This window comes from Macrotis lagotis, chromosome 1, assembly GCF_037893015.1.
Source record: "Macrotis lagotis isolate mMagLag1 chromosome 1, bilby.v1.9.chrom.fasta, whole genome shotgun sequence".
Lineage (NCBI taxonomy): Eukaryota > Metazoa > Chordata > Mammalia > Peramelemorphia > Peramelidae > Macrotis > Macrotis lagotis.
The window spans coordinates 694448052-694472201 of record NC_133658.1 but is presented as its reverse complement, the minus strand read 5'-3'; the positions used below and the strand labels follow the sequence as shown (position 1 = coordinate 694472201).

The following is a 24150-nucleotide window of genomic DNA, read 5'->3' as shown; positions in this document are numbered from 1 at the left end:
GAGTCAAGGTTTTAATCAAAGAACTGGAAAGATTTGTTGTTTAAAAGGGAGTGGTGAGGGGAGAAAGGTTCCAAGCTTTCAAGTTCCAAGGTTCCAAGATCTCAAGATCAAAGGAATTAAAATAAAAAATATCTCCTAAAACCACTAAAGATATTTATGATTTTCACTCAATACTTACCCTTAGATCTTTTAGCTGAAAATATTCTACAAATGAAAACAATTTGATGGAGGTAGTATTATAAGAAAATGCTAATCTAGGGGCGGCTAGGTAGCGCAGTGGATAGAGCACTGGCCCTGGAGTCAGGAGGACCTGAGTTCAAATGTAGCCTCAGATACTTAATAATTACCTAGCCATGTGGCCTTCAGCAAGCCATTTAACCCCATTGCCTTGAAAAATCTTTTAAAAAAATGCTAATCTACTTAGTTGTTGCTAAAAACTTTTTTTATTCTAAAGTTTTGTTTTGTTTTGCTTTTTACTTCAATCAATTAGTTTCTATCTATTGAACTTAATTCTCTGAGAGTAGAGTTACATATCCCCATCCAGACAAGTCTCCTCCAGTACTTATTGGTGCTCATTGGGTACTTAATAAATGCCAATCAAATGGAATTGAGTAATTGAGATTTGTATATAATAGCATACTAAGGTTTGTAAAGTGATTTGTATATGTTAACTCATTTGAGCCTTATTATAATCCTCTGAGGTAGGTAACATTATTATCCCCACATTACAGACTAAAAAACAAGTTAAGGGACATTAAGTGTCTAAAACAGAATTTGAACTCAAGTCTTCCTAACTCCCAAGACCAATATTCTATGTACTTAATAACTAGCTACCTAGCACCCTACTTGCCCAAGCTGATAGGGGGAAGGTAAGACAACGCACAAACAACTATAAAACCAATCAGAATATGTACTATGAAAAATTCAAGGAGAAATAAATTCTTTCTTGAGGATCATGTACCACTTCATAATAGATGTAGCATTTGTTGTTGTCCTTGTTATTGTTGTTCACCCTTCATTTGCAAAAAAAAAAAAAAACCTTGAAGGAAGAGAAGGTAGGAATCAATGGGGCAGAAAGGAGAAAGGAGAGGGGGAGGATGGGGAGAGCTCATTCTAAAATTAGGTTATGCCATGAACAAAAAAAAGGAGCAGAGGCAAGGGAAATGACAACAAAATTATGTATCCAGAGTACAAGAAGGGTAATTAATGTAAGCTAAAAATAGAAAAAAATAATTTGGGGCCAGTTTTTAAAGGGCCTTAAATGCCACAATAAGGAGTTTGTGTTTTATCCTATAGGTAATTGAGAAGTTCCTTGATCAAGAAAGGGGCCTGATAGGAGCTATGCATTGACAAGATTATCCTGGGAACCGGATGTGGGACAGACTGATAAGACAAGAAACTAAGAGCCAGGCAGATCAGTTAAAAGCTGATGCATTTATAATAGTATAAGGTCTAGAGAAGTCATAGAGGCTTAAATTTGGATGGTGGGAAAGAAAAGGAAGCATTAATACATATTAACCCCTGATGTTGACATGATTTGGCAACTATTGAAAGAGAGGAATCAAGGGAAGAGAAAAGACTAATTAAAAAAAAAGACTTCAAGGTCTATCAACTAGGGAATGAATAGTATTAGTGGAATTTGGTCTGCTGGCCAATCTCCCTCCAAAACTCAGCAAGCTACCATTATCTAAAAGAACGAAAATGGACTGATACCAGGTATAAGAGCTCACTCATTATGTGTTTGTCATTTTAGAATTTGATTTCTCTTTATATGACTTTATATGAACCTTCAGGCAAAATTTATTTGGGAGGACCCAACAAGCATTCACCCAATGCTTACTATATGCAAGACATTTTTCTAGATTTTAGAAAGGAGAGAAAGAAAAATGAAAAACTCTCTTACTTCAAGAAGTTTATATTCTACTGAAAGAATGCACCATAAAAACAGAAAAAAGATATGATAATTTGAAAAAATGTACTAACAACCATAGTAGGGATGCTTAATGTTTTGTATGTCATGGACTTCTCTGGCAGTCTAATGAAGCTATGAACCTCTTCTCCAAATAAGGTTTCTAAAAATATAAAATAAAATACAGAGGAGTACAAAGGAAACCATTCTGTTAAAACATTTTTATTTTAAATTCATAGAAGCCAGGTTGAGAACCTCTGAAGTAGAGGAATCAGGAAAGACCATCTATAGAAAGTGACACATGAACTGAGCCTATAATGAAGGAAGGATTGCTAAGTGATAGAACTGATGAGAAATGGCATTCTAGGCAATGGAGTCAACCGATTCAAAGTCACAGAGCTGAGAGAAGGACTGCTAAATTTGGAGAATAGCAAGTGGCCATTTTGTTTAGAATGCAGAGTATGCAAAGGGGTACAAAGTACTCCAATATCTCTGACAAGAAAATCACAAATGTAGTCATGGAAGAGTTGGACACAATTGCAACAATTAAACAACAGTAGACTAAAGCCAAAAGAAAAAAAAATACTTGAACCCTCTAGAAATTTATCAGGGCATAAATTGATGGCTAACATTTCTCTGTACACATTTGAAGGTTGCAGGGCAATAGTTACAGAAGAAAATTTTAAAGAAATCTTAATCTTTTGCCCAAGGTAACCAGTGGAAAGTGAGGCACTATGTTAAGTTTTGCTAAGTACTTTAAAACAACTTTGAGAGAACTAGGTGCTGTTATCAATTCCATTTTACAGGTGAGGAAATTGAGGCAAATAAAAGTTCAGTGATAGGCTCTAGGTTACAATGCTAGTGACTGAGGGAGAATTTGAACTAGATCTTCTTGACTCCAAGTACAGCACTTTATCCACTTCATCACCTAATTGTCCCAGGAATCATAGGATCAAAGATCACAGGCTTAAGATTGAATCTCCCTAAAATCATGTTACATAGGTGCCTGCCTCATATCTTCTGATATCAATGCCAAAAATGCCAAAAAAATCTGTGGACTTTACAATGTAAATCATGACTGATCCAGAACAATTCTTCTTTACATTTAAAATTAATCAATCAACAAGTATTTTATAAGCTCTTCCTATGTCCAAAGAACTGTGGATACAAAGAAAAAGAAAAAAAAAATCCCTGCCCTCAAGAAACTGACTTTCCATTGAAGGAAATGACATACATATAAATTGGTACATTCAAAATACAGAATGGAAGGATAGATGGTACCCTTAGAGAGGCCCCTTTCAGCTCCACATTGGATAATTCTACAATTCTGTCTCATGCTATCATCCATTTTCCAGCTCCACTATTTTATTTTTATCTGGAATCCAATCTTACCAATTTTCCTTATTCTTCCAATGAAGGGAATTCAGGAAAGGCTTTGTAAAAAAAGTAGTTTTTGAACTTTAAAGGAAACTAGGGATTGAGATAAAAAAATATATGTGAATATACATATATTATGTGTGTGTGTGTGTGTGTGTGTGTGTGTATATATGAAAGGCACAAGACTCCTACTCACTTAATGGTATTCAAAGAAACTAATTCTCATTATCTGACTCCCTGATAATACAAGATGCCACCTTCTTAATATTGCATTTAGTATTTAAAAGGGGGTGCAAATGGAGATGTTGATTTATAATCTATTGCAAGATTGGCAGATGCCCACATGGAGTGATCTGTGTGAAGACCAGCAAGACAGTGTATTTGATGGTTCTATAGAGTGTGAGAGAGAGGAGGAAATTTGAATTAAAAAGTATATAGTTGGCCTAGTTCTGGGATGACAGATACAACTCTTCATTAACACATCAATAGGAATAAATTAAGCACCTACTATGGGCCAGGTACTGTCCTAGGCTCTGGAGACAGAAAGTATAAAAAATTAAATCATCCATACTCTTACTTATAAAAAACAAAAGTATTTGGAGGAGGGGAATCTAAAGACTGTTCTATATTTATTATTCTGCTGTATAGGGAAGGAATTCAAATAAAAGCTGAGTAACTTTTCAATAAAGTGTGCTCTGCTAAACTTTGATTATTTTCCCTTGAATATTTAATCCTTTGTGTTTGATTTTAGAAAAATAAAACCAAACATTGAGGTTAGAATTGGAAGAGACCAAGGTTATCTAATTCTGCCTGAAATTTGAATCCCACCCCTCCACCATACATGTAAGATCTCCAATAAGGGGTTTCTAATATCACAATTATCAATTGATATTTAGAGCTACTAAGAAGGATTTGTAATAACTGCCACATACACACACATTCCATCAATTCCAGTCAGAACCAGGAAAGAAATTTTTAAAAGAACTAAGCAATAGGCTGAGATTGAATTGAAGACACAACTCTCTGTTAATATTAACAAGGCAGAACCTTCTCAATATCCTTTAAAAAGTTTATGGCACTCCCAATAGTGTGGAATTTGGAATGAAGATATGTCAATTTTGCCTAAAACTCTCTTCAGAAAGTGAGAATCACACAATACAGACTCTAGTCAGAAGAAAGGCAATTTTTTGCAAATTAAAGCTTTTCTGAGGTACCACCTCACACCTCTCAGACTGACCAATATGACCAGAAAGGACAATGGTCAATGTTGGAAGGGATGTGGGAAATCTGGGACACTATTACACTGTTGGTAGAGCTGTGAACTTATCCAACCTTTCTGGAGAGAAATTTGGAACTATGCCCAAAGGGCAACAAAAATATGCATACCCTTTGATCCAGCAATACCACTACTGAGTCTATACCCTGAAGAGATGATGAAAAAGGTTAAAAACATCACTTGTACAAAAATATTCATAGCAGCCCTGTTTGTGGTGGCAAAGAATTGGAAATTAAGTAAATGTCCTTCGATTGGGTGGGGAATGGCTTAACAAACTGTGGTATATGTATGTCATGGAACACTATCGTTCTATTAGAAACCAGGAGGGACGGGGATTGAGGGAAGCCTGGAGGGATTTGCATGAACTGATGCTGAGTGAGAGGAGCAGAACCAGAAAAACATTGTACACCCTAACAGCAACATGGGGGTGATGATCAACCTTGATAGACTTGCTCATTCCATCAGTCCAACAATCAGGGACAATGGATAATAGAGAAACAACTGTGGAGTTTGAACAAAGACCAAGGACTATTACCTTAAATTTAGGGGGAAAAAACCTGATAGCTTATTGTTTGATCCTGCTATCTCTTATACTTTATGTTTCTTCTTTAAGGATATGATTTCTCTTTCATCACACTCAATTTGGATCAATGTATACCATGGAAACAATGTAAAGATGGGAAAATTGCCTTCTGTGGGGGGGGGGAAGTAAGATTGGGGGAAAATTGTAAAACTCAAAATAAATAAAATCTTTAATTAAAAAAAAAAGAGGAAAGGCAATTTTTGTCGGACCCTTATTTAAGAACAAACTGCCTAAAAGCAATGGGGAAAATATAGGAAAGACAAAAGATTCCTGCTCACTTTTTTATATTCAAAGAAATTAAGTCTCATTATCTGACTCCCTGAAAATACAAAATGCATCTCAAACTCTTTGCCACCCTAATAATATTACATTTATTAGAAGAAGGGGGTGCAAATGGAGATGTTGACTTATAAACTAACTTGATACACTTTGCAATAATAAAAGTCACAGAAACATAGGATCCTCACATCCTCAGAAGTTGTCTTGTCCCACCCATACTTCTATAACCAAAAACTCACTCTCTCTCTAAAGCAAATGAGCAGTCATCCAGTCTTTAGTTGTAATATCCCCATCCTATACTTCTGAAACCAATTTTGTGAACTCAATCATAAAATGCAACATTTGTGCCTATTAAGATTCATTTTAATCTCATCTAGCCCAACATTCTAACCTGTCAAGATCTTTTGCAGTCTCACTTTACTATGTAACATGGTATCTATACCTACCAGCTTTTATATCATTGTCAAATTTGATAAGTATACCATCTATGTCTTTATCCAATTCACTGATGAAAAGAATAGTTAAATCATGAATGATCAAGCACAGACCCTGGGTTTTTCTACTATAATCCTTCCAATTTAACATCCACCATTAAAAATTACTCTTGGGAAGCTAGGTGGCACAGTGGATAGAGTATCAGCCCTGGAGTCAGGAGGACCTGAGTTCAAATCTGACCTCAGACTCTTAATAATTGCCTAGCTGTGTGATCTTGGGCAAGTCACTTAACCCAATTGCCTTGCCAACCCCCCCAAAAAAACCTACTCTTGAGATCTGGTCATTCTACTTAGAAACCCCAAGTCTACCTAAGTGAAAACTCATGAAGCCCATCTTTCTATATGCTTCCACAAAAAAAAAAAAGAATATGAAAAGCTTTGCCAAATGCTTAATCAAAGTTTAGATTAACTATGTCTCTCCAACATTCCCTTGATCTACTCATGTCATAACCCTGTTTAAAAAGGAGAAAGAAAGAAAGAAAATGAGGATCTGTTCTTGATGAAGCTCGAGATCACTTACTTTTCAAGATGTTCCTTAAGGATCCCTCATGACAAAGCAAACATCCTAAAAATTTGCCAGGAATCAAATAAAGTTCACTGGTTTTATTCTTTCCTTCTAAGAAAATCATTAAATTTTCCCTTCTCTAATACCAGTCCTGCTATCCAAAATATTTCTTTATTTTTAATGCATTTTATGTCTTTTGTCTTGATTCCAGGTCTTTTAAAGGCCACTGTTAGTTACTCAGACATTACATCCACCAATGTTTTCAGTGCTGGAGGATGGGCAAAGTTCATCAAGGAACTTTGATTTGAAGTCATCAAGGAAATCTAGGTGCACATTTACTGCCTACCTACTACCTACTACTGGATATCAACTTCTATAGCCAGTTTTTTTTCTTTCTAATTTAAGGATCATTCTTTAAAAAAAAACAGAATTAACATTTTAAAACTACTTTTTCTCCATTAGCTCTTATCATTTTTCCATCTAAACCAACAGGCCTCTCCCTTCCTTTGATCTTCTCCTTTCCCCCAACATAACAAAAATAAGAAAGCAACAAGAAAAACACCTTTTCAGCGAGTTTTCTTGCCAACTTAAACTCATTCTGAACATTAGAGCTTCTATTTTTTGAAACCATGTCGTGTTTTGAAATTTTTACTTTCATGAAAATTTATCGGTTTTTGTATAAATAGTTTAAGGACACTTCGATATAAGAATTTTCTACCTCTCTATTAATCAGATAGGGCTGTTTGCACAGAAACATTTCTAGAATTAAGAAAACTAAATGTGTATAGAAAATGTTATTCTGCCTAATCCGACTCTTTTCCTCTTACTATTGGTTAATTAATCAGATTTACAAAACTTGCCCCTGACAGTCGTCTTTGAGCATGTTCACAAAAGAAAATACAAAACCAAAAACAAAACAAAACCCCTAAGTCAAGATTGTAATTCCTCCCTGACCAGAAGAACTCTCCCTACCAACCAGGAAGGGCCATACTAAAGAGACAAGTTTTGCATCTTGCCCTGAAGGTCAATAAACTAAAACTTTGTCAGACTGGGAGAAGCAAGGAAATTCCAAAGTCAGGGTCTCTTTGGGAAAAGTGCCCCAGCTCTGTGCAAATGAAAACTTGCTACTATCAGTAAGTGCCCTCTGGTAGGTTTTCATTGTCATGAGAGTGGAAGGGAAGAGAGGCAATCTCTAAGGCAACTCCTTTACCTTCTAGAAAATGAAGTGTGCACTTCCCCCATGTTAAGCATGGTGAACTCTTCCTTTATTCGTGTTTCCTGTTAACTTGGTCTACATACATTGATCATCCTGTCTCCAGGCACACATTTTCACAGACCTTAATTCTTTTCACTTTTACAATATTCAATTGCCACCCTTTCAATTACAAACATTTTATGTTTTTTAATTTTTTAAGTTTTTCTGGTGCTAATTGGAATTTTACATAAATGTTATTCTTTTAAGGAAACATCCATGTACTTTCTATCAAAATATATCATTACCACTGAGAATTTATGTATTTTTAAAAATTAATTTGTAAACATAAGTGGCATGTGTAATAAACATATTTATAATTATATTGAAAATTTAATGAATTTTTAATTTTAATAAAGATGTTAACTGGGATTGAAGAGAGCATTGAAAAATAGCCAAAGAAAAGATACTTCTGTGTATATGACAGGGAAATAGATCGATACTGGAGCTGTGATTTCATTGCTACAGAGAAGTCTCAGCTGAGAAAATACTCTACCAGCAAAGGTCAGTTTATTTTCTGAAACTTATAGTCTTAAGCTGTATCAGAAGCAGGTTGTGAACCCAAGTCTTCATGGCACCAAGGCCAGCTCATTATCCACCATGCCATACAAACTCTGTATTCCTTGATAAATATGGGATTGTGTCATTTTGAAATAAACTATAAGATAATTTTTTGACTATGATCACTAATCCATGTCCCACCAAATCTAGTTTTAAATCCTCTTCACTGCTTTTCACCAAGGTACTTTATAGTTCCTCAAGATGATATCTTTAAAAATAGTATGGCATTATTGAAGAATCCCTATGTTTTTCTGACACTCCTACAGAAGCCAGTAGTTCTCTCAAGAATGTATTTATCCTAATGGAAGCCTTATTGGAGTTGGGATGAGGGAAAGGAAAGAATGAACTAAACACTAACCTGATCCCTTCTTCCTTCATTCTTTATTCTAAGAACTGCAGGTAACCTTGACTATACATTAGACTGACCATTATTACTCATGTCCACAAGGATTCATAATATGAAACAGCAGTCATTTAATATTAAATATAACTGATTACATTTGAATTGGGAATCTTAACAATGAGTCATATCAAAAGACTTCAGTATAATGTCCTAGTGCAGTATTCCTTCCACTTTGACAGGACATTATCTTGAAAAACATAAGCACAATGAAAATGGAAGAAAGGTAAAAGACATAGGAAGGGTGCTGAGAATAGCTGGCTATTGGTTATAGACTGGTTGCCCTTTTATCTTCTAACCCCTCATAGACATACTTAATTAAAAAATAAAATTCTAAATATTTTTACAGGTATGTTCTAAGACTATAGAAATTGTCCCCTGGTTCTTTTATCACTTGCAGGTCATGAAATAAAATTTCTACTGAAGATATAGCTAACATGCATGCAGCACTAGCAATATTTCAGGTTCATGAAGGGAAAAGCCATAGGGGTCTAGTATTTCTGAAGTGGTAGATTAGAAGGGGATACTTTTGTAAAAATTTTACTTATAAGTATCAGATTTACTTCTAAGCTTATACACAAGCATTAGACTTCAGGGTTAGACTATATACGTATAAAAATGTATTCTTTTTTTGGCAATTTTAAAGCATCATCATATCTAACCTACATCAAAATGCTACAAAAAGTTTTTTCAAAAAAGATCAACCCAAAAAGTTAATATTTTATGTGAAAAAATTCATTCAAATCCAAAAAAAAATCCTATTCCATTTACCCCAATATTGAAGCATTTCCATAATTGCCCAGTGTATTAATTCAGTCATAGAAAATTCAATAGTATCTTTGAGATCTGCATTTTAGTACTCAGACTTAGGTGGTACAGAAGAGGCACTAATATAAGAGGAAGAAGACCTAGGTTCCAATCTTGAATCTCACAGTTACCAACTGTATGTTATTGAACATCCCTGAAACTTTGTTTTCATCTGAAAATGAGAATAATAACATTTGTACTATCTACACCTCAGGATTATAACCAGTAGAAAGTACTTTAGAAACTTTTTTAAAATAGGTATTTCTTCCTGGCATGGCTTGAGCTTGGTGACCAAAATCCCTTCTAACTCTTAAATTTTGTGATTCCATGAAAATTGAAACCACTTTTAAAATATTTGTTATTAAGTTGAAGACAGTTTCTTAACTAAAATGTTTTGATAGGTTTCAATGATAGTTCAGCTATATTTATGTGCTTTTAAAGAATAAACTTCAAGGGGGCAGCTAAGTGGCACAGTAGATAGAGCACCAGCCCTGGAGTCAAGAGTACCTGAGTTCAAATACGGCCTCAGATTCTTAATAATTGCCTAGCTGTGTGACCTTTGGCAAGGTACTTAACCCCATTGACTTAAATAAAAAAAAATAAAAATAAACTTCAAACCTCAAAGACCAAAGCCATATATATCACAATAGGTTCAATAAACTTTATTTAAATTAGGAAATAACTATTACAATTTTCAAACCCCAAATTATAACTCAAATTAACTAATTCTCTCATTCAATTTTTCAGTTTAGTTTGGGTGTAGAGGGAGGGAGGGAGGAAAACATTAAAAGGAAATGTTACATTCTTTCTTTGTTTCCCTTTCCCATCTCCACCTTTATATGTACTTGCTTACCTATTAAACCTCATTTTCTAACCATTCTCATTAAAAAATGTGCTGAGCTAGAAGAGCAAAGAGGTGCTGACACTGACTTTCCAGAAAGCAAATGAACTTCAGACTCTTTAAGTTACCTTAGAGCATCCATATTAACTAAAATTGGATTGATATTTCTCATGAATGAGTGGAGGAAAATGAGGACCATTGAGGGAAACAACTCTCTAACTTTTCAACAATAAGACAAATTGAGAAATAATCCATTTGTCTGAAAAAGTACATTTGAAGAATTTGGCCATTTCATTACCAAAATTGGGGGAAACCATTAACAAATGCTTAGTTGATCTGTTGGCTAATTACACGTTTAATTAACTATATCAACATAATCTTCCTTGAAAATACAAACTATTCATTTTCCTGGAGTCAAGGTATAAAAATCAGTAAATAAAATGCAAATTTCTGCTCTCTTCAAAGTATATTTTATTCAAGATTCTACTCTAATGCAACTTTGAGGAGGCATTGTCTGTTTGCATCTGCATATAAACACATCTATAGGAAAATATGTATGCTTGTTTCAATATATTGGAAATATCTCACTTTCCCAGAATTGTCTGTCTAGTGTAACACTATATTTAGCTTTAGAGCCAATTCAATCTTGTTATTATTTCAAAATTATGTCAGGGTCTCTGCACAGTAAAAAATGATCCAAGGATACCAAAATTACTTCTGAGGAACTAAATGTTTAAATTGAAGATTTCAAAAATATATGATAAATTCTAACTCATGGAAGTTCTCAAGCAAACTAGAGAAAATGTAATGTTTTATTTTTCCTACTTTTTCACAAATGAAAAACTAAAAACCTCCTCTCCCCCCACAAAATTACACAGTCAGTTAGTGACAGCACCAGAAAGAACATTTTGCAGGTTTCCTTGTTTAGCCCCGGACTCTATCTATTAGACCAGCTGCCTCTTTGAAAGAAAAACAAAAGCTAGTGGTCTTTGATCTGTCAATAAGCTAACAGTGCAAAAAACGCATATTTGGGGGAAAGCACAGGTCAACCTGACAAGTCAATCCTTGGAAGCCCAAAGGGAAAAGAATAAAAATTCTTTAATGAAACTCCATTCAACTTCCCCTAAAATGAATCTTTCATTCGTTTATTGCAGAACACATGAAAAATAAATCTGGATTAAAAAGAGATTTCATTGTTCATATTTCTAGTCAGCACCAAATATGAAAAACTTTGATTTTTTTCTTAGAGGGGACAAACAGGGAATATTAAACACATAGAATATCTCTCTTAACTAGTTCTCTGATGCCTTCTTTTGTCTATGCTACAACAGCTTAATCATTTACAATTTTAGCAGACAGTGAAGAAAAATGTAACTTTAACCAAGTATCATTCTATTAGTACTTTCAATTTTTAACTGTGAATTTTGTTTTTCTCTCAATTCTTAGTTTCAAGTGATTACCTAGCAAATTCTTGAAACACTTCATTGCTCTAGATGTTGGTAAAGGGGTTCAAAAAGTAATGTCAAGATAAATTTTTTGCAAATGCTTAACCATTACTTCAATGTGTAAAATTTAACCACTTAGTAGTTAATTTAGAAAAGATGCATGCTTTGTTTCATTCAATTTTATGTTACTATTAAATAATTTATGTAATACACAAGAAGAGTACTATAGTTGGAGTCAGCGATGCCTATGCTCACATCCACCAAGGAAACTTAATAGTTTTATAACCATTTGGAAAAGTCATTTACTTTCTCTGGGTCTCTGTTTCCTTATCTGTAAAATGGGGATAAAAATGCCAGGAGTGCCTACTGCACAGGATTGTAGTGAGGTTCAAACAAGATAAATACTTTGCAAATCTTAACACAGTTTAAATGTCAGCTGTTACCATACTTATTTTCCTTTTTCAAGTTGAGAAGAAAAATAGTAGATTCCCCAACAAATGTTTGCAACTGGAGTCTCTGGGCAATTTGCTATGTTCCTAATAACTAAAAAATTTTATTTCTATTTTGTCCTTTAAATCATATTGGGAACTTTGGATATTTAAGTGAAGATTAATGGAAGAGGTATAGACAGAGACTGAGGAGATATTGTAGACAAAAGAACAGTGTGGGGACTAGAAGCTACCAAAGAGTTTAAAAAAAAAAAAAAGATAAAGAGGAAAGGGGGAAAGCCAAGAAGAAAAAAAAAGAAGGGAGACAGAAAGGATGATTTGGAGTTATAATGATGGGGGATGACACCTGTGCTAAAAAGGCAATGTTGTTTCATACAGACCCAGTAGCAAGGCTACAATTTGACGTCCTATAGAAGAATTCCCTACCTCCTTTCCACTTGCCAGAGACAATTTATCATCCTCATGTTACAGTCTTAAAATGTCTTCAACATCTCAACATATTTTATCAGCAGTCAAATACTTCGTGTTATTACCCCAATTTAGTCAATGTACTTATGGCTCCCTGAGGAGTCTATGACAGAATGAAGCACAGTCAATATGAAGGATCAATAAACCAGCAAGCATTTATTAGTTGCCTGCTGTATGTCAGGCCCTGGGAAGACAAAGATGAAAGATGGAAGCATTTACTTCAGAGATATGAGAAAGGGAAATTTTCAACAGTCCAGATTCCCCTTTAACTTGGTCCACTATTTTTCTTCAGTCCCAATTAGAAAGAAATCTATGAATTTCCTGAGTAGACCAGCAGTAGTTTTCTTACTAGGGGGCATATTGCCTCTCCTATAGGAAAACCACACCCCTCTTTAAAGACAGCTTTTGTTGGATTAAGGCTGTTTTCCCAGAACCCTTAGCCTCAGACAGCTTGCTTTTGTGTTCTGTTTAAACACAGAATGACAGTTCCCTAACATAACGTCTAAAAACGTCATCTTATCTCTTTGTGAAAGCTACTGTATCAAATTTGTCCTAAAAATAGCAGAATGACCCATTCTGTACATACTGAGAATTTTCACAGGGAACCAAGTGTTTGGGATGGAAGGAGAAAGGTTGCCCTACCCTCCTGAAAGCCCTGGGCATCTGCTGGAACACAAGAGTCTGCCAGCAAATTACCGGTGTTGTTGCTATGCATGCTCCAATGAAGGTGGCAGTTTTCTTTCTCTGTCTTTATGTCAATCTCTCTCCCTCTCACTTCTTAGTCAGGGTCTTTATGGAATCATTAGAGTTTCATTTCTCCAGCTAGTGTCTAAATTCAGTGCATAGGACATGATAGTGTTTGATAAATTCTTGTTGATGGATCGATCTCAATAAGTGTTTAGTCCTTCCTCTTAATAGAGAGGTGAGGGAATGATGAAGAAATGTAACCTACGGTTCAGACAGTCGTTCACCTAATAGGGACTTATTAAATGTTTGGTAATTGATTAATATTAATTTATTTTTTCATTATTGTAAGAAAGGTTTCAATAGTGTGTAGAGATGAGAGCATATACCAAAAAACTATTGTACTTTGAAGTAAAAGGCATCATTACTATAACTTATAATAAATATGATATTAATAATAATAGCTATTTATATATTACCTACTATGCAGCAGTCACATACTAGGTGGTTTACAATTACTATCTCATTTGGTATTCACAACCATGACGAGAGATAAATGCTATTATTTTCCTGTTTTAAAGATGAAGAAATTGCAGCAAGTCAAGGTTAAGTGACTTGTCCAAGGCAAATATACAAGGTCAAATTTGAACTCAGGGCTTTCTGATTTAAGGCTCAGAACTCTATCCACTTTGCCACCTAGATATTTACCTAAAGCAGAGATGGGGAACTTTTTCTCTGCCAAGGACCATTCAGATATTTATATTATAACATCATTCATGAGCCATACAAAATGATACTTTAAAATTATCCTGTTATATTTGGTCAAACTTTTAATTAATTCATCCATAAAGAGCTCCTAGATTTATTGAATTTTGAGTCCAGTCTTCAGTTGCCTTGATAGCACCAGACCAAATGATTTAGCAGGCAACCTACGACTTGGGGGCCAGACATTCTGTGACCCTCTCCTAGAGTCAAACCGATCTAAGAACTCAATCATAAGTGTTCTTTAAATATAGTTCAATCCAAAGTTATTAAGATTAAGGCATATGACTAATAGGCATATTTTTTAAAAAACATATTAAAATATCAGGACAGAAAATATATTTGAAGAAGAGAGTCAATATCAATAAACAAAAAAGAGAAATCTATGAGGCTTTCTTCTTCCTCTTCCTCTTCCTCTTCCTCTGCTGGATGACAATGTGGATCAAAAGGTAGCATCAGTTGAAAGATTTGATTTTCATTCCAGAATCCAGCTTAATTTTGGAATTTTCTTCTGAATGGTCTGATTTTCTAGTTCTCACCCAGTAAAGTTTTCTTATTCTCAGAAAGACTTGATTACCCCAGAGCACTGGAATCCAAGATAATGTAGTCAACTCTCTAACAAATCTTCTATACTAGATGTCAGGGCATTTTTCTAGGGAAAACTGAGGATGTTGGTTGTAACTCTGCTTTAACACAATGCTGACCACTTTTTATTTTCCTCTTAGTTTATGCTTCCTAATTATAATCTTAGTATCACAAAAGAGAACCAAAAACCAGTTCTCACCTGAGAGGAAAAAAAACCTGCAAATGAAAGAGATCCTAGAACAGTTTTGTTTTTTGTTTTCGGTCATGTCCATTTGGGGTTTTCTTGCCAAAAATATTGAAGTAGTTTGTCGTTTCCTACTGACACAAATGGGGTTAAGTGACTTACTCAGGGACACCCAACTAGCCAAGTGTCTGATACCAAATTTGAACTTAGGTATTATTGACTCCAGACTCAACATTCTACCTATTGTACCTCCTAGCTGCCCAGAAGAGTCACTAAAGCTTATCCAGACCTTTGCTCTTATGACCTGGTCAAGGGAGGGAACAGCTGAGGGGAAAAATATGATGACTTCATCTAAAAAAATCTATGTTCCTATGAAGTCAGTGACAGAAATGATGGTTGACTGTCTAGCAAAAAAGAGGAATTCAAAAAAGCACATTCATCTCTGGTTATTTTGGGACAAGATGGGATAATCATAAAGATATCACTGTATTACAACTACCACTACCTACAATTGATGTTTATAATAATAAACTTGAGTCATAGAAATAAATTATGTCCTGGATCCTCTAAGAAGGAAGGCTGAAAGATGCATAAGGCATTTTAAAAAGATTAAAGAGTGGGGAGGAAAGAGATTAAAGAAATTTGGTAATACCAATTCACATAAAGGACATTTTAAGATTTACAAAGCTTTTTCCCCATAAACATTATGAGGTAGGTAATAAGCACTTTTTTTTATACTGTCCCAATATTATAGATGAAGAAACTGAAGCTTAGAAGGGCTTATACTTGTATTTATACTTGTACATTTCTTTAGTTTCAGAGATGAATTTAAATTTGAATCTGTTACTCCAAGAATAACATAATAATAAGCTATTACACCTCACTGCCTCTTTTGATATTTTAGAGGGTTGTTTTCCCTACCTAAAAAATCACCCTACATAGAACACTTCACAAAAGCACTGAAAACAATGCTTGTTAATTGATTGATTAATCTCACCTAGTTGTCCACAGATGTCCCTGCCTTCCCTTTCCAAAAAGTATACCAATGAAAAAATGAATCACTCATCAGCATTTACAATGAAGCTAAGAGAGTCCAAAGCATAGAGAACTGGGTAATGAAATATATGAGTCTATGTGACTCTGAGCAAGTAGCTTAATCTGTCTACCTCAGTTTCCACATCTACAAATAGGGATAATAACAGCAACTAACCTCTCTGGGCTATCATAAAGATGAAATGAGATAATATATGTAAAATATTTTGTAGATCTTAAAGTGAGATGTGCTAACTTTTATGTATAATAAGCACAATAAAAATTTATTTGATTTGATATTTCAGTATTTGATTTTATTCATCCAATAAAAACTATTGTTTGCCCTGAAACAATGGACAGGTATTTATTTTCAAGGAACCACTGAGTCTACATAAATTTAATTATGTAGTCTCAACTAGGTCCTCATTGCTACAAGGTAATCTTTTTTTAACTTCCCCAAATAATTCACTCTCCCACCCACCACAGTGGTCACCCCTCTCTTCAGTAGACTCTCATTACTTCAACCCTTCTGATTGGTCTCCCTCCCACAAGTCTCTCCCCATTCCAGTCTATCTTCCATAGAAAGTTGTCATCCTATCACGCATATCTGACTATGTCACTCATCTCCTCAATAATCTCCAGGAACTCCCTGTCATCTCTAGGATCAAATATAAATCTTCTATTGACAAAATCCTTTATAACCTGAGTCCCCCCCCCACATATGTACATGTACACTCACCCATGCACATTGCAGGCTTCTTCCATCTTCCATCACCACACATACACATCGATCCAGTGACACTCATACAAAATATCCATCTTGAGTCTCTGTGCAATTGCCCATGTCTAGAAGGTTTTTCTTCTTGACCTCCACCCCTGGCTTCTTTGACTTACTTCAAGTTCCAACTAAAATCCCATCTTCTACAAGGAGTCTTTCAAAATTCCCCTTTCAATCGAATTCCTTCCCTCTATTGATTATTTCCAAATTTTTCCTGTTGGCACATAGCTATTTCCATGTTATCCAACACATTAGACCATGAACACCTTAATAACAGTACTGTCTTGTATCTTTCTTTGTATCCTCAATGCTGAGTACACAGTAGGTACTTTAAAAACGTGATTGAGTCATTAATGCACAAGTTGTTAAGTGGCATGCACAGTATGGAGCCCCTTCCAATGTGAAATATAATTTGAGTCCTCAATTTCTAAGCAAGACCTGGCCAATAAACAGGACATAATATCAGGGTAGCAAGTAATTCAACTCTATTATTGTTTCCCTTTTTAAAACAGCAATAATAACCTTGGTGTCAGGGATATTTTGATGTTTAATAGTCAAACACATTGAGGGCTTCAAATTTTCACCTTTACATTTTCTCTCCTGTAATTTGCAATATTTTACTGTGTTGTTTTTTAACCAACAATGGAGAGGGAGATAAGCTTCCCCAAGCTAAAATCTGATATAATCTTGCTTCTGAAATGAAAGCAATCTTCCAGTCCCCACCTTGAAACATAAGCCAGAAACCAAGTCCTAGTTAATTAGCCTCAGGACAAGATCATGATGTAGCACATCTGAGATTAGCAATTGATCTCCATGTCTCTGAGTCAAATGTAGTGTGAAAGTCCCTGCTTTCTCCCTGCTGAGCATGAAGTCTCTAACAGTGCCAAGGATATGCCATTATAGTTACAGCTCTAAGTTAAATTTTAGAGACTTTTGAAATGCACAGTTATGGTTTCTGATTTGTCATTTGTTCAACAGAAAGTATTTTAATTTCTAAAGCCTTCTTCTTGATTCTTGGCCCTTCTAGGACAAGAGATAAGGGCTTGGTGTCTGGTATTATTGTCCTAGCAGGGTCAGAAAAGGATTAGGAAGAGTAGGAATGAGACAAGTACTGAGAATTTAAAACACCCCTGGGTTCTGTTTTCTATTTCATTCTCCAGAAGCTGATCCTAGAGAGGAATCAACTCCTATGGGAGTCAAGTGAAAATGAAGAAGTGAAAACTGTTGGTTTAAACCAAGAAGTAAAAGGGGAAAACTTCAGAGAAACAAAAAGACTATAACAAAGTTATTTTCTCTCCCTTTCTTCCCACCCCACACTAACCTGAAAGACATACCCCAAAGCAATAGAATAGAAATATAAGATTTTTTAGCATGTTTTATCATATTTTTTTCTTTGTTTAGTGTTGAATGATTTGTTCTCCCTCAATAACCCTGACTAGGTCCCTTAACATTTCTATACATATTTCTTGCCCATTCTTTCTTTTTTAAAAAGTTCAAGTCCATTCTTTTTTTCTATACATATTTCTTTACATAAAAATGAATATAACAAAACAAGTCTTCTCATAAAGCTGTTGGAGTTAATAATTAGTAAAAAAAAGTTCTAAATACTTCGAAGTCTTAAAAGTTAAATAGATATGCTAAATAGTTATCAATGAGCATTCACCAAATCCACATTAGATGTATGGCATGGTACCAGAGAGTAATGAGAATGGAAATTGAAGTAATGAAAGATATTCCTTATATAGAGACTCTCATCCAGGGCTCTTTCCATAATACATGCCACCTTTCACATTCCACCTACAGTTTTCAAAAAGGAAGAAAACTCCTATTGAAATAACATGCATTTGCAAGGGCAAGTATGAAGACTTAGCACATGACCTAGGAGTTTGAAAATGCAACCAAGGGGTGGCTAGGTGGCACGGTGGATAAAGCACTGGCCCTGGAGTCAGGAGGACCTGGGTTCAAATATGGTCTCAGACACTTAATAATTACCTAGCTGTGTGACCTTGGGCAAGCCACTTAACCCCATTTGCCTTGCAAAAAACCTTAAAAAAAATGCAACCAGAATCAGCTAACTCTTAGCAATTATAGACACCATCTGTTTCATTCAGTGTTGGCAACATCCTGGACCAAGCTCTTTGAGACCCACTAGTACACAAAGATCAGTTGCTAAATACTGACTTAAGTGGAACTCAAGATAGGTAGAGAAGACACTTTAAAATCTGGCTTATATAGGAGAAATTTATCCATTATCAAAATCTCTATTTTGGTAGTCTTCAACAAATCACAGTATCTAGAATATGACTGATACTAGGCTAGATATTATGGATTTATTAAAGCTTAAAAATCACAATAAGACTTTTGGAACATCCTGTATAATACATCCTCATCTCTGAGTTCAAGAAGGGATTCTTACAAAATGGCGAGTATCAACTGTAGCCTTGGTCTTTACAAGTTTTAAGTACAAATGGTTAAAAAAAATTTCTTAGAATTCTAGGTAATTATCCTAACTGCATAATGGTTGGTCAACCATGTGCCTATAGGCACTAAACCAGAGTTATTGCTCAAGAAATGACACAAGGCTACTAGTATCATTACTTACAATGTCTACTTTTAATAATCTGGTTTAAACCCTTAAGAACATTTAAATAATTCTGGCTGGGTCTAGAGACAGGAAGATTGATATTAAAGGCAGATTCAGACTCAGCTGCTTGACCCTGTACAAGTCATTCAATCTCTGTCTTGGTTCTTTCATTTGAAATATTAGGGTCATAATAATAGTACGTACCTCCCACAGTTGTTGTGAACATCAAATAAGATAATAATTGTAAAGTGCTTAACATAGAGCTTAGCATATAGCATTTGCTATATCAATGTTAGCTATTGTTATTATTAGTATCATTATCATTATCATTATTATTATTTCTCTGGAAAACTCTTCTAGGTCAATAGCTTGTGAAAGTCACCAAAAAACTTGGGTACTTCAGTAACTGTTCTAAACTGTTAATCACATTTTCAAAATGCAATAAAAGTGTCTTGAAGGTATGAAAGAAATCATGAACCCACCCCTAAGAGGGGTTAGTGAAAAGCTATGACCTAATAATTAATTTGAGGGCTTGAAAATCTAGCTAAGTGGCAGCTTGCACAAGGGAAACCCTACTCACAGCCAAAGATCTTCAGGAATTCACTCTGATAGCCCAAGAATTAGAAAAATGGATCAACTAGGCCAACACAATTTTGGGTAACTCAATTGAAACCATTAGGAGTAGTATTTAAATGGTGTCAAATCTTAAACCAAGATAAAGGACTCCAAGGTATTGATTACATCTAATAATAATAACAACAGGACAAGACTAATATATATAAAATACACCCAGTCTCTTGGGTTAGTTCACCTTGATCATCTACATAAAATTTAGCCTCAAAATGTAAAATAAAGTTAAAAATAACTAGTTTCTAGATCTCTGCCAGATTCACTGAGCTAGCTAAAGATGTTTTCATATTGCAATGGGAAAAACAAAGTCCTGGTTTTGACACTAACCAGCAGGCTGACATCAGGTTAGTTATTTCAACCCTTATTTTCAGAATGAAGAGGTTGGACTGAATAATCTATAGGTCCCTTCCAGTTCTAAAATTTGATAATTCTAAAATAATATCTGCATATAAACAAAGGGAAAAAAACCAAAGAAGCACTACTTGGATGACCCATAGCATTTTAAGTAGTAAAATATATCGCCTGCTACGGAAGAGAATCAAGATTTGGCTAATTTTAAGCAAACTCAATGAGTTACAAAGAAGCAGAACCTACAGCCAGCACCAGGTTCAAGTCAGGAGAGGGAAGTGGTAACATCAGCTAACTGTGAGCAGATTTGAACCTTGTAGGGAGAGAACAGTTAACACAACTCAGGCTTCTGACTCACACTTACATCAGTCAACAAATCAATCAACAAGTATTTATTAAGCAGCTGGATAGAAACACAAGTGAACCAGGGAGCTTGTATTCTAGCAGAATAAACAAAAGTGTTCATAAGCACATACCAAAATATTGTAAATAACAATTAAATACTAAGTAGAGAAATATAAGGTAGGTTAAAAGAGTACACTAATAATAAATATTTATTCAGGGATTATAGTTTCACAGAGAACCTTACATATTTTATTTTTATAACAACTATTGGAGATAGGTACTATTGTTATTTCTGTCTTACAAATGAGAAAGTTAAGAAAGACAGAAGTTAAGTGATTGCCCTAGGTCCCACAAACTAGCAACTGAGTCTGAACTTGAACTCAGATCCTCCTGACTCTTAGTCCAGAATTTTAACCACTGCACCACCTAGATACAACTAGTGGATGAAAGGACTAAGAAAGACGTCCCATAGAAGTGGTGCATGGAGAATATCACCTTGAGCTACATCCTCTTATTCAGAAGATGACATAAAGAGATATTAGACATACAGACAGCTAAATATTTAATAGTGTGTGGGTAAAATATTAAAATCAGTAATCATTCAGCATTCAGTGACTACACATATAGAGAAAATCCAATTGTTAGTTGTCCATATTCTTACTCTTATCAGTCAAGTAACTATTGGACAACTCTGCTTCCAACTTAGTGAAGTCAAGATTTCTCCACACCAGGCTTTTCTCAGGAGCATACAATCAACCCTATGACCTTATTTGCAAAATGAGATACAGCCCTAAAGAACATTTCATCTCCGACTCTGGGACCCTTCAGAATAAATCAGGTTTATGTGTGTACATTTTCAATATCAAGAAAGAAACACAAAAGAATTATTGTCTATCTACCCCCCTCTGACTCCCCTTTTCATGGGTTTTCTATGACTAGTGAAGTTTGTTGACTGTCTCCAGATTTCCTTTCCAAGTCTCAAATGGGTTGTTAGCAGAAATTGCTGTAAAAATACTTACTTGATTCTGTCTAAGGAGCTTATACTAAGAGTTGAGCAAAGAAAGTAGATTAACCATTTGAATTTGCGCTGCCCCCCCCCAGTTTACCCACCACCTCCTTTCTCCCATTAATGGGGGTTTCCAGAATCACCACCCCTCCACCTCAATATGCAGCTCAGGAAAATCAATATATTACTCCTGCTAATCCTTCGACAATAAGGGTTTCATTTTCATTGTAGGGCAATTAAGTTGTTCAAGAGGAAGGAAAGAGAGGGAACTAAGAGAGATTCTTCCATCCTCAGAGCCAGATTAGTACCAGTGGTAGCAGCAGCCTACCCAGAGCGGAGCTCGGTCTGGTGGTCACATGCTGCTCTCAGGCGCTACCTAGCAACAACAAAACCCAAGAAAAAAGTTCTCCCATTCTCCTGCTCTTCCCTTCTCCCTTATTTTCTTATTCTGTCCTCTCTGTCTTTCTCTGTCTCTGTCTCTGCCTCTGTCTCTCTCTGTGTCTCTGTGTCTCTGTCTCTGCCTCTCTCTGTGTCTCTGTCTCTGCCTCTCTGTGTCTCTGTCTCTGCCTCTCTCTGTGTCTCTGTCTCTGTCTCTGTCTCTCTCTGTGTCTCTGTCTCTGCCTCTCTCTGTGTCTCTGTCTCTGCCTCTCTCTGTGTCTCTGTCTCTGTCTCTGTCTCTCTCTCTCTCTCTCTCTGTGTCTCTGTCTCTCTGTCTCTGTCTCTCTCTCTCTCTCTCTCTCTCTCTCTCTCTCTCTCTCTCTCTCTCTCTCTCTCCCCACCCCACCCCCGTTCTCGCTTTTTCTGAATCTTTCCCTCAACCTCTCTCTTTGGACTTCTCTCTCTGTCTATCTCTCCTCTGTCTCCTCTTTCTCCTCCCCCACCCATATTTACCCCTGTTCCCTTGCTCACACCCTTTTTACCTTTTCCCTTGCTTCTCTTCATCCCCCATTCTTCTGTGCCTCTTCCCTCATTAACCTTCCTTCTGACTACTTTTCCTCCCTTTTCTCCTTTCCGTTCCCCTCCCGATTCCCCTTCTTTCTTCCTTTCTCCCCTTTCCATTCATTCCCTTTCCCTTTCCCTCCTGCTCCAAATTCCTGGGTCTCAATCTGCTTGAAAGAAGTTTAAAGAGCCTCAGCCCGAACAATTGCGTCTGTATTAAATTCTTCAGAATGGGGAGCGGACCCTCGCGCGCGCGCGCACGCACCAGAAGCCCTTACAAGCCACATTTTAGCAAGGAAAAAAGAAAAGTCACGCTCCAAGCACCATCACCTCCCCTTTGCACCAGCCCGTTCCCAGACTTCCCCTCTGCCTCGGATTGGTCAGACGATGAGGGCATTACGTGATTCTGTTTCTTTGGATCGCAAGGAACAGTTTTGCAGGTGCTTCTTAGAGAATAAAGAGTGGGGGAGTGGAAATGACGCACTCTTTTGAACTCTTAGAGGGGACTCCTTTGCAATAAAGAACAAGTGAGAAAAAAAGCGAGAAGCTTTCAAGATAAATGAATGGTCTCTGATAAGAAAGTCAGGCAATGGCAATCCGAAAATGAGTTGGACAACCAAGCTCAAGTTTCAGAACTACTTTCTCCGTCCTTGTAATCTCTCCTATGGGTGAGAGACTGATAGGGTGAGGAAGGCGACTGTATTTTCAAGTGGGGGAGAAAGGGACTGGGGCCAGTGGGTGGAATCCTTAGAGGAACAAAGCCCAGAGTGAATATGAGGTAAACTGTCAGTGAAACCCTCCCGGCTCCTCTCGAGAGGCTGTCCAGCTTCGTCCAGCTTCACTCCTCCCTTAAGGAAAAAAAAAAGCCGGGAAAGAGGAGCTTCCAGCTAGTTCTCTAAGGGTCAGCAACCTGAACAACCCTAGAGACTGCAAGAGAACTTGAAAGCACGTTCGCTCCCCCGGGGCCAGGGAGCCTCCTCCCCCGCCTTCCGACAAGCGCTCCGGAGGAGCCCTAAGGCGCTGGGCACCCTGCCGCTGGTAACTCACCCTGGCAGTTGATTTGCGTTATGCAGGCAATAAGGAGTATTAGCAGTTTGCAGACAGCGGCTGTCCCTCCATCCATCCTGGAGAGACGGCAACGACGTCCCATGGGACCCCTAGGATGCTGGAGCAGCAGCGTGGAGAGCTAGGGAGCCTAGGGGGGCTCCAGCAGCAAAGCTTGACACCACGTGGCTTTTTCTTTTCTCTTTACTTGCTCCTTCTTCGGTTTTTTTCACCTTATTCAGCTAGTTGTGGCCGAAAAGAACCTTCTACAGTGGAGATATAATGTTTCCTAATCAACTCTCCACCCTCCAGACATTGCATAAAGCCCTTTATAGGCAGCTGCCCCGGAACTAGCATGAGGGAATCCAATGGGACAGGCCCCCTGCTGCCCGCCCCTCCCTCTTGTACTTTGTAGCTTTGAAAGTAGCGGGGATGCTCGCTCTCTCTCTCTCTCTCTCTCTCTCTCTCTCTCCCTCATGCATTACTTGCACTCTCCACTCTCCCTTACTTTACAGAGCCGAGTTAGCACCTTAAGCCATTGCTCTGATTTATAGTGATTTGCAATCTACAAATTGTTTTGGAA

At 36.5% G+C, this 24150-nt stretch overlaps 1 protein-coding gene across 2 annotated transcripts in view; it reads right to left on the bottom strand.

Moving 5' to 3' along the window:
* LRP2 (LDL receptor related protein 2) overlaps window positions 1-23888 on the bottom strand; it is a 255216-nt gene extending 231328 nt beyond the window's left edge. For both annotated transcript variants that reach the window (XM_074215768.1, XM_074215769.1), the window contains exon 1: window positions 23571-23888. In XM_074215768.1, the coding sequence (XP_074071869.1) occupies window positions 23571-23673 (103 nt within the window). In that variant the 5' untranslated portion in view covers window positions 23674-23888. The remainder of the gene's footprint in view (window positions 1-23570) is intronic.
* Between the last annotated feature and the right edge of the window lie 262 nt (window positions 23889-24150).